The sequence below is a fragment of the Eleutherodactylus coqui genome, chromosome 8 (genome assembly GCF_035609145.1).
Source record: "Eleutherodactylus coqui strain aEleCoq1 chromosome 8, aEleCoq1.hap1, whole genome shotgun sequence".
NCBI lineage: Eukaryota > Metazoa > Chordata > Amphibia > Anura > Eleutherodactylidae > Eleutherodactylus > Eleutherodactylus coqui.
Window position 1 is genome coordinate 156,891,619 of NC_089844.1, and position 16,953 is coordinate 156,908,571.

Here is a 16,953-nt window from a genome sequence, read left to right on the forward strand (position 1 = left end):
AGGTAAGTAGGCAACACTAGCGGCACCTACTCCCTGTGACTCCCCACCCCCCACTGTGGCCCCTATAGCACTTCCACCTGAGTCCCACCCTGTGCAAGGCTTTTCCTCTGGTCCACTCAGTGCACTCACCTTGGCGGGGGTTGCTTGGCTTCCTCGGCAGTCCTGGCAGGCACATGTTCCTCAAGGCAAGATCCCTGGTTCCATGAGGCTGGAAGCGGGCCGGCGGCTCTGGACACAGTCACTTCAGGGTCACAGGAGAAGTCACTTCCGGGTCATGGGAGGAGTCACGTTTGGGTCACGGGAGGGCTCCTGCTAATGGCCTGATGTCATGGGTGGCATCCAAAGAGTCCTGGCTGGGTGCTCCGGTGGGGAGTAACACCCCTTTCCCTCTCTTTCTCATCCTATGCGCAGCTCCACCAGCGTCCTTCAGGTTATCTGTTCTGGAAACACCAATCTGAGCATCGGTTTTGCTCCGGGCATTCACGGTCCAGTTTGGGGAACACGGGCTGTATGAGTGATAGCGACTTGGCTGTATCTCCACTATTGTTCTCCCTGCTCTTGGCTAAAAAATGTCTGACACTAGAGAGGCCCCAAGGGGCAAGGCTACAGTCTATTCAGGTTCCCAACGTAAGTCCAAATTTCCTGGTGGTCAAGTGGAGTAGTTTTGTGGGAACTGCAGACAGTCATGGCAGGTGTTGGCTGAGGCAGCATCAGTCTCTTTTCCATGCGGCCCTTGCAGGTCAATGAGCCAGAATGGCTGGTCCCCCCTTGTCTCAGGCGGGGTCAAACCTGTCGAGGGCCTCCGTGTTGATCCTGGAAAGATTGGAACAGTCTCTGACGAGGAGGGCTTTCAGCGGCAGGGCCCGTCATGCGGTAGACCATCTAAAAGACACAGATGCTCTCTTTCAAGACAAGACTCTCTAGCTTTATCCTCGCAATCCATGCCAGCAGCTCAGCCACAGGGGTTCCTAAGCAGTAGTAGTTGGGCAGAGGAGCGGTTTTCCAAGTCCTCCTCTGTATTGGACATGGAGGCAGAACTGGTTTCTGAGCTCTGCTCCACGGCGGACGGCTTAATTTTGGCTATCACAGAGGTGCTTCAGGTGTATAACCAGGGCCCGGGAACTTGGCAATGTGGCTCCCCAAATAGGCCAGGCTGGGAAGTTCATTTGTGAGGCTTCCCTAGATAGCACAAACTCTTATCCCGCGAGTCTGCAGCCTCGGTCGCTACATGTCACACTCTCTGGCTGAAATGATTCATTTAAAAAAACCTTTTTGGCCTGCCCTTTGCAGAGTCCAGACTCTTTGGGGCTAAATTGGATGAAATCATAATTGATGCAACAGGGGGCATAAGTTTACTTCTGCCCCAAAATAGGCCAAGGGGGTCAAGAACTGTCCAGCGCAGGTGGTCAAGTTTTCCCTCTTTTTGCCGGCTAAGCCCTCAGGTCTCAGAAGGCAACTCAGTGTTGCAGGATTGCAGGCAGGGTCCTTCTCTCAAGCGTCATCCCTCCTGGGGCCGACAGGTTTGCGCCCCAGAGACAACTCAAGCCAGGTCTGTTTTACGGGCTGCCCCCTTCCATTTCTACCAGGGTGGGAGGGTCGCCTATCCCTGTTCAGGGAAATTTGCTGTTCCAGATTTTGCATTCCTGGGTACAATAGGTCATTTAGTCCAACTATTCATTCGAGTTCATGACCCAGCCCCCAAACCAGTTTTTTGTGTCAAGAAAACCAGGTACACCACGCGAGGCCGAGGCCTTTTCTCTGGCAATTCACATGTTGCTGCAGCAGGGCATAACAATCCCTGACCCGGATCACCAACATTTCGAGGAATTTTACTCGAACATGTTTATGACCGCCAAAAAAGATGGATCAGTATTTCTAGTATTAGATCTCAAAGGTCTAAATAGGTATGTAAGGGTCAGACCCTTTCGCATGGAATCCCTCATAGAAGTGGTGGCATCAATGGAACAAGGGGAGTTTCTGGCATTCATAGATATCAAGGATGCTTACCTCCATATTTCTATCCATCAAGCGCGTCAGCACTTCTTCAGGTTTGCGGTGCACACGCAACATTACCAGTTTGTAGCACTTCCCTTTGGATTGGCCACTGCCCCTCGGGTCTTCACCAAGGTTCTGGCCACGGTGATGGCCCTTCTGCACTTTAGAGGAGTAGTGGCCATCCCACACCTAGATGATATCTTACTAAAGATCCCGTCTCACTCAGACAATCTGGAGAGCTTGCATATCACCCTAAACACTTTGTCCAGTTTCAGGTGGATAGTCAACTACCACAAATCTTCCCTAAGAGTTCAACAAGGACCAGGCCCGAGTTCATCTTCCACCAACAAAGTTGCGTCAGCTTCAGATCTGGGCGCACTCCCTGATGACAAACAGTCCCATAACTCTATGACATTGTATGAATGTGCTTAGGCTGCTGTTCGCCACATACGAGGCGGTGCTCTTTGGCCAAGTCCATACATGGACATTGCAGTGGTTCATTCTTTCCAAGTGGGGCAGGACAAAAGCTTCCCTGTACCGGAGGGTTCGGGCTCCCAATTGGATTCAGAATTCCCTTCGGTGGTGGTTGTGTACACCCCAGATCTGGCAGGGACACCTCTTCAGGGCTCTTCTGTGGCAGGAATTGACAACAGATGCCAGCCTTTCAGGTTGAGGGGAACACGGCAGTGTTGGTCATCCCAGGGGACGTGGGCTGCACCGGAATCTGCGCTTCCCATAAAAATCCTGGAGCTGCGAGCTATTCTTTGTTTCCTCCGCTATTTTGCCCCTCAGTTGGAGGGTCAGCCAGTACAAATTCATATGCACCATTCCACAGCGGTGGCATACGTAAACTACCAAGGGGGAACCTACAATGCAAGTGTTATGGCAGAAGTGGCCAAGATCCTCAACTGGGCCGAGGCTTACCTATTTGCTCTCTCGGTAGTTCACATTCCCGGGGTAGACAATAGGGTGGCTGACTTCCTTAATTGAAGAATGTCGACCCAGGGAATTGGAACTGCATGTGGAAGTTTTCCAAGCAATTTGTAAGAAGTGGGGCAGCCCAGATATTGATCTAATGGCATCCAGGTTCAATCACAAGCTACCAGTGTTTCTGCCTTTCCATTGATTTTGCTCCAATTTGGAGGGTCGCCCAGTTATTCTTGTGGCTCCAGATTACCCCCAGCATGCATGGTATTCAGATCTCACCGAGCTGCTGGACAACGCACCTCGGCACCTTCCACCCCGAGTTGACCTACTCTCATAGGTCCCTCTTTTCCATCTTAATTTACCTTGACTTAATTTGACGGCTTGCCGGTTGAGACCGGGGTGCTGAAAAACCGTGGTTTCTCCAAGTCGGTAATTCACACAATTATAAAAGCTTGAAAGCCCTAATCCTCCCAAGTCTATTATCGGGTCTGGAGGAGTTATTTTCATTGGACTGAAGGTCATAACCTGCACCCCTTTAATTTTTCTTTGTCTTCCCTCCTGTCATTTTTATAGGAGGTTCTGGACCTGGGCTTGAGCCTTAGCTCATTGCAGGGACAGGTGCTTGCCCTATCTATTTTTTTTCTACATCCGTTGACATCCAAGGTGGATGGACGTACCTTTTTGCAGGGTGTGGTGCACACTGGCCCACCTTTTCGGTCTCCCATTCCACCGTGGGAACTTAAAGGGGTTTTCCCGCGGCAGCAAGTGGGTCTATACACTTCTGTATGGCCATATTAATGCACTTTGTAATGTACATTGTGCATTAATTATGAGCCATACAGAAGTTATCAAAAGTTATTCACTTACCTGTTCCGTTGCTGGCGTCCTCGTCTCCATGGTTGCCGTCTAATTTTCGCCGTCTAATGGCCAAATTAGACGCGCTTGCGCAGTCCGGGTCTTCTGCTTTTCTGAATGGGGCTCCGTGTAGCTCCGCCCCGTCACGTGCCGATTCCAGCCAATCAGGAGGCTGGAATCGGCAATGGGCCGCACAGAAGCCCTGCGGTCCACCGAGGGAGAAGATGCCGGCAGCCATCTTCACCGGGTAAGTAAGAAGTCACCGGAGCGCGGGGATTCAGGTAAGCGCTGTCCGGTGTTCTTTTTTAACCCCTGCATCGGGGTTGTCTTGCGCCGAACAGGGGGGGGGGTTGAAAAAAAAAACAAACCCGTTTCGGCGCGGGTCAACCCCTTTAATCTTGTGTTAGCTGCATTACAGTCACATCCATTCGAACTATTAGAATCAATATCCATGCTTTTTTTGACCCTCAAGGTGACCCTATTGGTAGCAATCATCTCTTTATGTTGGGTTTCTGAACTTGCAGCCCTTTCTTCTGAGCCACCTTTCACGGTGTTTCACCAGGACAAGGTTGTGCTATGCTGAACTCATCTTTTTTGCCGAAGGTGGTTTCAGACTTTCACCTTAATGAGGATATTGTTCTACCATCTTTTTTCCCCGATGCGATTCACACAGAGGAACAGGCCCTGCATAAGTTAGATCTGGTGCGGGCACTGAAAATTTATTTATCGAGGACGGCTGACCTGAAGAGCTATGGATCTCTGTTTGTGGTGCTGAATGGGCCAAGAGGTAGTCTCGCCGCATCAAAGGAGGCCATATCACGTTGGATATGCTCTGAAGTGGTAGAGGCATATCAGGCCATGGGTGAGATTCTGCCATTTCACATCACGGCTCACTCCACTTGGGCATTGGGGGCCTTGTGGGCAATGCAAAATGGGGCCTCTGCTGCCATGGTTTGTAAGGCTGTGACTTGGTCATCGCTGCATACATTTTCAAAATTTTACCAGGTGCAAACTATTGCATCTGCAGACACCACCCTCAGCTAGACGATTTTCCCAATGTCTAGGGACCATTTTCAGAGATCTTAGGCAGGTTCTCCCACCCCAGTGGACTGCTCTGGGATGTCCCATGGTCAAACTGTGTCCCCCAATAATACAAACGAGAAACCTAGATCTTCTTCTCATTTCATTCATTGTGGGACACAGCACCCACCCGATAAGGGTCTTTATTTGTTGTGCTTTGGTTTTTTCCTGGTTGGAGTTACTTTTTATTACCAAACTGGTGCCTTCCTAAGTTTGTTTATTCACTATCACATTAAGCCCCATGGGGTCACTCCTACTGCTTGCGTACAAAACTGAATATCTGAGAACATGCAGGGTGTATATAGCATGTGGGAGGAGCCAACTAGTTTTCCACTTAGTGTCCATCTCCAATCAGCAATTGCTACATACCCATGGTCAACCTGTGCCCCCAATAAACGAAAGAGGTTTTACGGTGACTACAAAAATCTAGGTTTTGGTATCATCATTATCGTACAAACCAGCAGAAAAACTGTACTGTGTCATTTATGCGGCATGACTAAAGATTTTACAAAAAACAATGGCGGAAGTGATGTGTTTTCTCTCCTTGCACTCCAAAAAATTTAATGAAACTGATACAATACATTCATTATATGTACACAAAAATTGTACTGATATAAACCACAGATCACTACGCAAAAAACAAACCATGAAAAGGCCATGTCGACGGAAAAACAAAAAAATGATGGCTTTTGAAATGTGGAGTTGAAAATACAGAAAAAATCGTCACATCCTTATGGCCAAAATAGGCCGTGTCATTATGAGGTTAATAGAATTCAGGATCCTACACAATACCAGCTGCTAATATATGTATAGATATAGTATATATGTATTATACAGTACATCAATACATCTCATCATGATATTCACTTTCATCTTTCCCCTGTAACATGGTGATTACATCATTAGTAACCAAAGTTCTGGAAACAAAGCCTGAGTCGTCGCGGGAGACACTAATAATCCCTCAAGCGACACAATCAAATGTAAGCCGGGGAAATCACTGAGGAAATCTCTGCTGAGATCAATTCATTAGCGGAAGAAGAAAAACAAAAGTGATGAAGTGATGCAGAGCGACCCACGCGGGAGTAAAAGCTTCTCCACCTGCGGGATCTCGGAGGACGAGTAATTACTAAGAGCTCCTGTGTGTTAGTTATCTATTCTATCTTCTTGTGAATACATTGTGTCAAGTTGTGTCAAGTTAAATTTGCTACATAACTGCATGACATTTGAATGGGGCTTCTTAGTAGTAGAAGACAAATTGTGGGGTCCGCATTAAAAACAATCATCCTTTCGTTTTCTTCTTTCTCCTACTTAAGGCCCATTTACACGGAAAGATGATCGCTCAAACAACAGTTGGAGTTACAGTTTTGAGCGATCATCTTTGCATAAACCTTTAAGTAGCTAATTAACTACTTAAGAGGTAAATGCAGGTGGAGCGGGATACTGCTAACAGTTCCGAGAAGAGCAGCTGCTTTGTATATGCAAACAGCTGCTTTGTTCTCTGAGCTGTCAGCGGTATCCCATTGAGCTGACAGCGCGGAGAACAGCAGGAGCTGCTTTGTTCTCTGAGCTATCGCTGAGAGCTCCATGCGGGATACCAGCTGAAAGTATGCCATCGGCCGGTATCCCGCTGAGAACTCAGTGCACGGCGCTGATAAGGCTCATTGCTGACTTTTAGCTTGCTAAAAGTCAACGATGAACGAATAGTGCACGAACAGTGCACGATGGCTGCCTGTTTAAACACAATGATTATCGCTCAAAAGATGGATTTTGAGCGATAATCGTTGTGTCTAAATGGGACTTTAGTTCAGCCTTTTCTCATCTAATTTTCTGGGAAAGCTAGGTGACAATTTGGCTACTATTGCTGCTCCCCAACTTTCCTAGATTCTTAAAGGTATATTCAAGGACTTAGATATTGATAACCTATCCTCAGGATGGGGTCTTCCGCCCAGGACCCCCGTCCATCAGCTGTGATGAGTATTACGGCCTCTCCACTACAGCCAGGCACAGAGCCATACATTGCATAGTGGCGATACCTGGTATAACAGCTAATTTTCATTCACTTCAAAGGGACTGAGCTGCTGTCAGGCCGTGTGATTAATGAATGTGATGTCACTGTCTTGAGACAAGGCTACAGCCTCTTTAAAGATTTGCTCAGTGGGTTCCTGGGTAGCTGACCTCTGCCAATTAGATATTGATGACCTATCCTGAGGATAGGTTATCAATACCCGATTTATGGAATACCCCTTTAAATGGCAAATATTCCTAGTTTTTAGAGAATGTGTCAGGTCCTATGAGCCCCACAAAGAGGACAATAGAGGAGTGTATGATGCGCAGGCACTGAATGAAGAGATACGTCAGTTGTATGCACCAAGCGCCGGCTTCCCGGGAGGACAGCGAAGAAATACAGAGAAAGGGGAGTATCAAAAGAAAAACCCCGAACTCAGCAGCCCCTGCGCTATGAACCACTAAACTTAGTTTCTGCTGCTAGTAGGACCTGACAGGTTCCCTTCAAATCCACTGTTTTCAGCTGTCTAATTGCTCCCATTCTTTCACAGAGGAGTGAGGATCGCTCAGGGAATGGAGGTGGAGCCGGTCGGGAATCGCTTCTGGCCACCTGTCTCCATTCACAGTAAGCAGGCCGTCGCTCATAGATGGACAACTCCCTGTTCACAAGGGCCACTCGTTGTTTGATTTATATGCCTGCGTGATCCGAAGGACAAACGAATTATTATTTGTCGTTTAGTCGCTGCCGGTATTTACAGTGAACGATCAGCAAGAATCTGAAGGATGATCGGGCCACGTAAAAGGGTCCTAAAATGGACCTTTATCCACAGGATAGGTGATAAAAGTCGGATTGGTGAAGGTGTCACCACTGAGATGTCACCAATCCTGTCCTCTTCTCTTACTCATTGCACGCCCACAAGGAGGAGTTTGTATGAAGCGGTGGCCAAGCCAATGCGGTGCCACTCCATTAGTCTTAATGGGACTGCCTGAAATAGTGGAGCGCTTATACAGGACTATCTCCAGCAGTGTCATTGGGACTGAATGGAGACACTGCATGCTTGTCCAGCGTTCCATACAAGATTCCCCTCATTGCAAGAGGAGGAGAGCGCGATGCGGCACCTCCCTTCTTAGGATCTGTGGGGGGCTCAACAGTGAGACCCTCACCAATCAGATTTTTATCACTTATCCAGGGCATTGGTAATAAAATTCAATCTTGGGAATATCCCTTTAACTCAGAATTCTAGGTGATCATTTTCAGGTCTTACCTGCAGCCTTACACCTTGCAGCTGCTGTTCTTATCTGTCTCTCCATCAGTTCCTTATAAGAGTCTCGGGGTTCTTCAAAAGGACTCTTCCCAGAACATCACACAACTCAGTTATCACAAACATCTGCCGCATTACCATATCTGGTATTGAAGCTGATCAACAAGTAGGATCCCCAATTTGCTTGTGATATTGACCACAAGCACCAGCATGCCCTGTACTATTCAGTATGTGCAATGCATGGAAAGGTAGGGAACTGAGTAGGGATGAGCGAGCGTACTCGGAAAAGCACTACTCGCTCGAGTAATTTGCTTTATCCGAGTATCGCTGTGCTCGTCCCTGAAGATTCGGGTGCCGGCACGGAGCGGGGAGCTGCAGGGGAGAGCGGGGAGGAACGGAGGTAAGATCTTTCTCTCCCTCTCTCCCGCCCGCTCTCCCCTGCTCCCCGCTGCGACTCACCTGTCAGCCGCAGCGGCACCCGAATCTTCAGGGACGAGCACAGCGATACTCGGATAAAGCAAATTACTCGAGCGAGTAGTGCTTTTCCGAGTACGCTCGCTCATCTCTAGAACTGAGCCAATAATCACTAACCTTGATCTACTCATTTGCACCTCTTGATGACCATGGGAGCCCTCAGCAGGTAGGATCTTCTGGCTGCCTGTCTCTAGTCCACCAGGGATCACAAAGGATGAAGGCAGGGGGGGGGGTAACTATAGGGGATATGGTTGCACCCAGGACTGGAGCCTTAGGCCTCTCTTCTCCATATAGGGAGCCCAATACTATGAATAAAGCATTACAACTGGGGGCCCTGTTACAGGCTTTGCATTGAGGCCCAGGAGCTTCAAATTACGCCTCTGGATGAAGGCATTTTGTGCTCCATCTGCCAGACAAAAGTTATTAAAAATTGAGCTTCACTTTTGAGCAACTTGATTGATGGTCTGTGAACCACCATCCTGCAACTTTGTCACACTGGTTAAAGGGATATCCATGTGTTATAAATGAATGCCTTGTTAAGAGGACATGGGAGCCTCACTTATTGAGAGAATGGTGGTCCTATGAGCAGAAGCCAGCCCCCTCCCACATATGAAACAGGGAAGAGTCACATGTGGCGAAAAAGAACGCCATGGACAAGTCCACCACAAAATCTGAATGTCTTATATGTGGATTTTGAAGTAGATTTGCCGGGAGGTTGCTGCGGGTTTGCAACTACAGATTTTATGGCAGATCCTTTTTTGCAACAAATGAAATCATCCATAAATATCAAGGGCTCACTCACACAAGCGTATGTCGCCCGTGTATTATGCATGTATTTTTCACACATGTAAAAAGCCAATTGATTTATAAGCCACTCACACCTGCGTTTTTTTTCATGTGTGTATTATAACGGTTTTATATCGGCATATTTACGTGCGCAAAACTTGGCACACAATATGCAGAGAAGAGAACCCATAAATTTAAATGGGTTCATTCTCATCTCCTTTTTTTGCGTATTTGCTGTGTAGTGTGTAATTTCTGCGTGTAATACGTGATACACACACGCCTGTGTGAGTGATGCCTAAGAACCCCGTCAGTAATAGCGTCCCCTATATCAGCCCCAGTAGTAATACTACTACTACTGAGGACACTATGGGGGACACTATTACTACTGAGGCCACTGTGGGGGTTACTAATACTGTTGAGGCCGATATAGGGGTCACTGTTACTACTGAGGCCACTGTGGAGATCACTATTATTACTGAGGCCACTGTGGGGGTCACTATTACTGTTGAAGCCACTGTGGGGGTTACTATTACTATTGAGGCTAATATAGGGGTCACTATTACTACTGGAGCTTCTGTGGGGGTCACTATTACTACTGAGACTACTATGGGGGTCACTATTATTATTGGGGCAGATAAGGTACACTTTTACTACTGGGGCTGGTATAGAAGTCACTATTACTATTGGGGGCAATATAGGTAACATTAATACTACTGAGGCCACTCTGCACATGGCAGCATACCTATAGCTGACTTAGGGTATATTCACACGTGGTGGAAATGCTGCAGAATGTCCACAGCAGAAATTTCTGTAGCAAATTCTGCATCCAAAAACCAGTCAAAATCTGTACCATTGGTGCGGATTTTGACTGGTAATTAGCCGTGTACTCGCAGCTGATGTCATACTACTGGATTCCCCATCACCTCCTCCGAGGGCTTTCTGCTGTCAGCGCTCCCGGCGTCTGATTCCGAGTGGCCTGATCAGTTGCGGCGCTGCTGGTCAGGTGGGGTCACTAGAGGATGCTGGGAACTGGAAGCTGGGGAGCTCTGACAGCAGGAAGCCCTCGGAGGAGGGGGAGCGCCGCACAGTATGAAATCAACTGCGGGTACGCGGCTACATTCCAGTCAAGGTCCGCACCAATGGTACGTATTTTGTCTGGTTTTTTTAGAATGTGGAAATGCTGCGGATGTTGCTTCCTGTCTTTTTTTTAATGACGCTGTACTTTTTATAACAATGGAGGTAAAATCATACGTCATTATAAGCCCCGCCCCTGACCACACCCCTCTGTCCCGCTTTGACCCCGGGAAAATCTGATCACCTTACATTGATGTTTCCACTAAGGTAGCTGTACAGATTGAATTTCTAAAATCTGAAATGTTGTGCAAGGTTACATTGTCTTCTGCTGCCCCCCTACTGCTATGGCAATGTGTCAGTCTTCACTGTCGTTATGGGATTCTGTTCATAAACCAACTGAATAGAGCAATGTACATTGAGAAAGTAATGATTGTACAAAGCATAAGCATGAAAATTCCTGCTGGACATAAACTAATGAGGAAACGTGTGCAGAAAGCAGAGATCTTAGCAATAAAGGTATAAAAGACTTGGAAACAAGAAAGCAATTAAATATTATATAGACCACACTCACGCCAACGGCTGCAATGCGGGGGTGTAAACTATTGATTTGGCACTAATTGTGACTTTCTGATTGATTATGCTTGCCTGTCACTTTTCCAAGAGTTGATAAGGCCTATCATTAGAGGAAACGGCTACATACAGCCCATCAGGTTTACTATACTTTGTGCCAAAAACAGGCGGAAATTATAGCTGAAACCTATGCCATTTGATATCTGCCATAGGTTTCAGTCTAACGCACAGAGGTGCCGCCAAATGCCACAAATGCATTAAGAGGTTTGCACCTCCTAATACATTTTTCGTACTTACTGTGGCCCAAAGTTTAATTAGATTGGCTTATAAAGTGCCGATCTAAGTAAATATGCCAGATAGATAGATAGATAGATAACAGTTGTTAAATCTACGCCTACATCTATAGTTATAGGATCTGGACTTTGTTCTCCATGTGACTCCAATTGAAGCTCATAAACTTGAAGTCAAGTTGCTATGACTTTCCTTTTATTGCCTGCTCAGAGTGTAGAGCAGCACCGTTCACCCCTCTGAGGGATCCTCATTTAACTCTTGACTTCATTCTTATCTGCAAATTTCACTTTCCACTTATCTGAGGTTTAAAATGGAGACATCTCAATCTGGAAAGAAAGACAAGATCTGCTGTAGCTACTGCGTCCAATCACCAGTGCCCGCCACTAGAACATGTGTGCATTGTGAAGCTTCTTTGTGCGAACATCATGTAAAGGTCCACAGTAAGTCTACAGAGCACATCTTGGTGGAGCCTACCACTTTCATCAAGGATTTGATGTGTTCCATCCACAATAAGGTCATTGAATTCTGCTGTTCCAAGGATGGAGCCTGTATCTGCGCATCATGTTGTATCATCGGAGAACATCGTGGTCACAAAGTGGACTCACTCAAAGATGCCTTTGAGAAGAGAAAGGCAAGTATTAAAGATTCCTTGGACAATTTGGCTTTGGAGAGTGAAGAGAACGAGAAAAAACTTGAGAGACTGTTAAAGAAGCGTGACAACATGCAAGGAGTGGCTACGGGTGTCACAGAAAGGGTGGCTGCCCTTTTTCGAGATATGAGTGAACAGCTGGAGGCTCTTCAGGCCAAGACTATGAGTGAGGTTTCCAGGCAGGAGCAGCAAGTTATGGTCCATGTCAATAGTTTGATTGAACAACTTGAGGAAAAGAAGGATGGGCTCTCAAAAAAGATGAACCACCTAGAGGAGATGTGCAATATGGAGAACCCCGTGAAAATGCTGAGGGGAACATCTCATGAGGAGGTCAAGTGTAGGGGTTCTCAAAAAGCCTTTGAAGGTGACATTGATATCCAAGTATCCACGAAAGTAAATGAGGGCCCTATCTCCCTCATCTTGCACACAGGACTCTTGAACTTTGTGGAGAGCCTGCAGGATCTCAAGGCCTTACGACAATTTACAGATATAAATAAGTCAGAGATCACATTGGATGTGAACACAGCTCAAAATAAAATCAGCATCTCCAACGACCTGAAATCCGCTTCCCACTCCACAGCATCACAGAAGTATCCGGAAAGCCCTGAGAGGTTTAAATCATGTCAAGTCTTAAGCACCAATGAATTCACCTCTGGGCAACATTACTGGGAAGTAGATGTGAGTCAAGCCAAGAGGTGGATTGTTGGGGTGGCCTTCAAGAGCATAGAGAGGAAGATTGCTGATAATGAGTCATTTCTTGGCTACAACAAGAAGTCGTGGACCTTATTTTTCCAAAAATTTCTTGGAGCCTCTCACAACAACATACAAAATGAAGTGATCTCTGAATCCACAGTGAAAGAAATTGGGATCTACCTCGATTATGACAACGGGTATCTGTCTTTCTATCAGCTGAACCCTACAAGACACTTGTACACCTTCACCGCCACCTTCTATGAGACTCTCCATGCTGCGTTCTACGTATTCGACAACAGCTGCATTAAAATTAAGAGTTAGAAGGGAGATCTTGCAACCTGACAGTCAGGAAACTGGAGCTTCTGGGACACGACACTTTGAAGAATTCTTTCACTTTTACACTCTTAAAGACATCTACAAGGTTACTGGTACGATGGCCGTATGAGAGGACGATGGTATAAGTATTTACCACTGCTATGTAGTTTATGTCCTGGTTTATAAGATGCTTCAGGGTTTTCTCTAAATGTTCTATGTGGGGAACTTTTTTTCCCTTTTATTAATATTTTTAACTATATACAGTTCGAGAGAGAATTTCTTTTACAATGTTGGTGAAATATAACTTATTTGGTCTGTCATACTAGGTTTAAAGGGTTATTCCGGGCTTTTACAACTGAAGAACTATCCTTTGGATAGGCCATCAGTAGTTGATTGACAGGAACCTGCCACTCGGGATACTCGTCTATCAACTGATCATTTGGCACTCTGTCAGTGCAGCAGGGCCAAACGTCATCATCAGGGGTCAGGTGAGGATGTGAGAGAGCTGGCTTTACTCCAATTGAACTCAATGGCAGCGCTGTACTTCTATTACACTTCATGCTCCTCTTATGGTCAGGGCCAGCCATCAAGAGGATAAGTCATAAGTTGAAAGAGGCCGGAATACCCCTTTAAGGGTTTTATTTACAGTCTATGGAATATGTAGTACAACTGGTCTGTAAGTCTCAGCAGGACCAGATCAAAAACTGTATATCTTGAATCAGAATGTTGCTGATTCCACGGTAAAATAGAACATGCTGTATTCTATATTCTTCCGAGCGAATGGGCTAATGTGAGCAGAATTGTGTAATTCAATTCATTAGATTGATCCACGTATTACCACGGATCAAATGCTTACAAAATCCGCAATTCCTGTCTGGCTGTGTAAGGCCAGCCTAAGGGTATGTTCACATGGCAGAATCCAACGCAGAATGTTCCTTGCCGATTCTGCTTCTAGAGCTGTAACAGAAATCTACATCTATTCTGCCATGGATTTTGCCATAGATCTATATGTGGATGCAGCCCTGTCAATGGCGAAATCTACATGCAGAATTTCCAACACGTTTCTGCAAAGATCCACATGAAGAAGTGAGATGCCACTTTTTGACATGGATCGGCGTGGAATCGCATTGCAAATTACGGCATTGACAGGGATAAATTCTTAACAAAATATGCCACATATTTCTGTTGCGGTTTTAAAGGATGAATCCTCGCATTGAATTCTGCTGTTTGAGCACACCATTATACTTCCCTTTCCCCCCGTGTGCTGTCAAAAGCACCATTGAATGAATCCAGGCGACTACTTTTGCACCCACAAAGCATGAAAGGGCTATGTAGTATACTGGATACGTGCTGTGATGGCTTCAACAGCTCATGGCGGGGACGGTAAGTATAACAGTTATATCTCCGGGTTCAGAGGGTCTCTTTCTATGACCCCTTAATGCTAGCTTATGGGCTCAAAAGAACAGACAAACTCCCTTTAAACCCTGCAGTGAACTCCTTTCAGCTCCGTTCTTGGAGGAGAGAAATTGAAATAAAATGGAAATAATGGATCAGTTTTTACCCCCATTGATTTCAATGGGGTTTCAAAAAAAAAAAAGGAAAGCAAATTAAAAGCTTTCCATTTTGCTTCCATTCCGTCCCATTTCCATTTTTTTTACAAAAAAGTAACACTGCAGACTGCGCAGTTTTCCCATTCAAGAAAACGGAAACTCAACTAAATGGAAGCCTGCTAATATGGATAGAGCGCAGTTTGGCCCCACTGCCTTCCCTATAGGCAGTGTCCCTCAATATGTGTCTCCTACAAGGGATTGCAAGTGAGGGAAAGAACCACCACTAGGGGCGCTTTACTGGAATAATAGGGTGATGTGGCCCCTAGCACCAGAAAGGGGCCTATTTTAATTTTTCCACTGAAGCCCCCTCCCCTTTAGCAGTTTCTGCAGATTGGATCCAGGTAATTGATCAGACAAGGCTTGTAATCCACTCCAGAATCCTTGCCTTCTCCGAATTTATTGTTTTCGTAATTTTTTATTTATCTATAAAGTCAAAAATAGAAAAGAGGTTTTTTAATCAACAAAAAGTAAAAGTAGAACAAATAATAAAATGTAAGATTAAAATCAAGAAGTATCCGCTGTGATGTGATCTGCGTGAATGTCGTGATTTATAAGTGTATAATAAACAGCGGTCTGTCAGCGATGTGTTGGGTCTTATACATACAAGCTCTGAGGTTCACGAGGCAGTAAAACGGCGCCCATAAAACCGTGCAATCTGTTATCAGCGCTTCTTGCTAGAGGACAATAATGTAGCCAGATCCATGATATTTCTCTTCCCATGACAACACTCCCGGCCCTCTACGCTGGCAGTTCAGTGTTATCATAGGGAGGTTATAGTAATCTCTGTAGTGAGAGGGAATAAAAAGAAAATCCATAAACTTGTATAATACTTGACGGCCTCCTGTTAAACATTGTGTAACAGATGAAGTACAGGAAACGTCTCCCGCTGGGCAGCAGAAATACCACAGATACTTGTTACCATAGCAGACTGATAACACCCATCTGTGGGCGCACAGAGCAGGAAATGAGGAGGATATTAAGGTCGTGTACAAAAACAAAAAAGTTTTCCCTGTAAAATCATGGGAGACAAAAACTTGTGACACTTGTGACCTTCACGTGCCCACCGTCCGCTGGTGCACAGTTCACCTAGTGCAAAGCCACCTAGTGGGAAGAGCTTTTTGGTGCATGGTAAAAGTTGACAAAATTCAGCCCTTCTTAGCGTGAAAGTTTCTTAAGTGTGGGTCTAGATATTTAGTACCTTAAAGTCTGTGTTCCGGTGGTTGAGTAGTGCCCCTGCGGCCAGCACAGAAAGGATCAAAAGGAGCCAGTGCTATCTGAGTCACCATTTATCAATAGAGAGAGAGACAGATAGATATGAAATAGATAGATATGAAATAGATAGATATGAGATAGATAGATATGAGATAGATAGATAAATATGAAATAGATAGATAGCTATGAGATACATAGATATGAAATAGATAGACAGATATGAAATAGATAGATAGATAGATAGATAGATAGATAGATAGATATGAATTAGATAGATAGATAGATAGATAGATAGATAGGAGATAGATAGATAGGAGATAGATGATAGATAGAAGATAGATAGATATGAAATAGATAAATAGATAGCTAGATAGATATGAAATAGATAGATAGATATGAGATAGATAGATAAATATGAAATAGATAGATAGATAGATAGATAGATATAAGATAGATAGATAAGTATGAAATAGATAGATAGATAGAAATAAAGATAGATAGGAAATAGATAGATAGATAAATATGAAATAGATAGATAGATAGATATAGATAGATAGATATAAGATAGATAGATAAGTATGAAATAGATAGATAGATAGATAGAAATATAGATAGCTAGATAGGAAATAGATAGATAGATACATAGATACATAGATACGTAGATAGATATGAAATAGATAGACAGATATGAGATAGATAGATAGGAGATAGATGATAAATAGATAGAAGATAGATAGATATGAAATAGATAAATAGATAGCTAGATAGATATGAGATAGATAGATATGAAATAGATAGATAGATATGAGATAGATAGATAAATATGAAATAGATAGATAGATATAAGATAGATAGATAAGTATGAAATAGATAGATAGAAATATAGATAGCTAGATAGGAAATAGATAGATAGATAGATAGATAGATAGATAGATAGATAGATAGATAGATAGATAGATAGATAGATAGATAGATAGATAGAATAACAGAATATAATATGTTATGGGGTTTATGGTGGCATGAGGCCCGTCCTTTCTGAATCCACAGTAAATGTTCTACATTCCTGAGATAAGAACTACCTCCGCTGCAAATGAGAATTGGGAGAATATCTAGGATTTCCCTTCTTGCTGTGTTCGTGCCTCTGTGATGGGCTGGA

General features: G+C 44.8%; 1 protein-coding gene across 1 annotated transcript; it reads left to right on the forward strand.

Moving 5' to 3' along the window:
* The first annotated feature begins 11,628 nt into the window (after nt 1-11,628).
* Nucleotides 11,629-12,981, forward strand: LOC136577968 (probable E3 ubiquitin-protein ligase MID2). The gene has a single exon (XM_066577881.1). The coding sequence runs from the start codon at nt 11,629-11,631 to the stop codon at nt 12,979-12,981; it is 1,353 nt and encodes a 450-aa protein (XP_066433978.1).
* The last annotated feature ends 3,972 nt before the right edge of the window (nt 12,982-16,953 follow it).

Excerpts from the sequence above, each read along its gene's own strand:
- LOC136577968 (XM_066577881.1), top strand. The coding sequence starts at position 11,629 with ATGGAGACATCTCAATCTGGAAAGAAAGACAAGATCTGCTGTAGCTAC.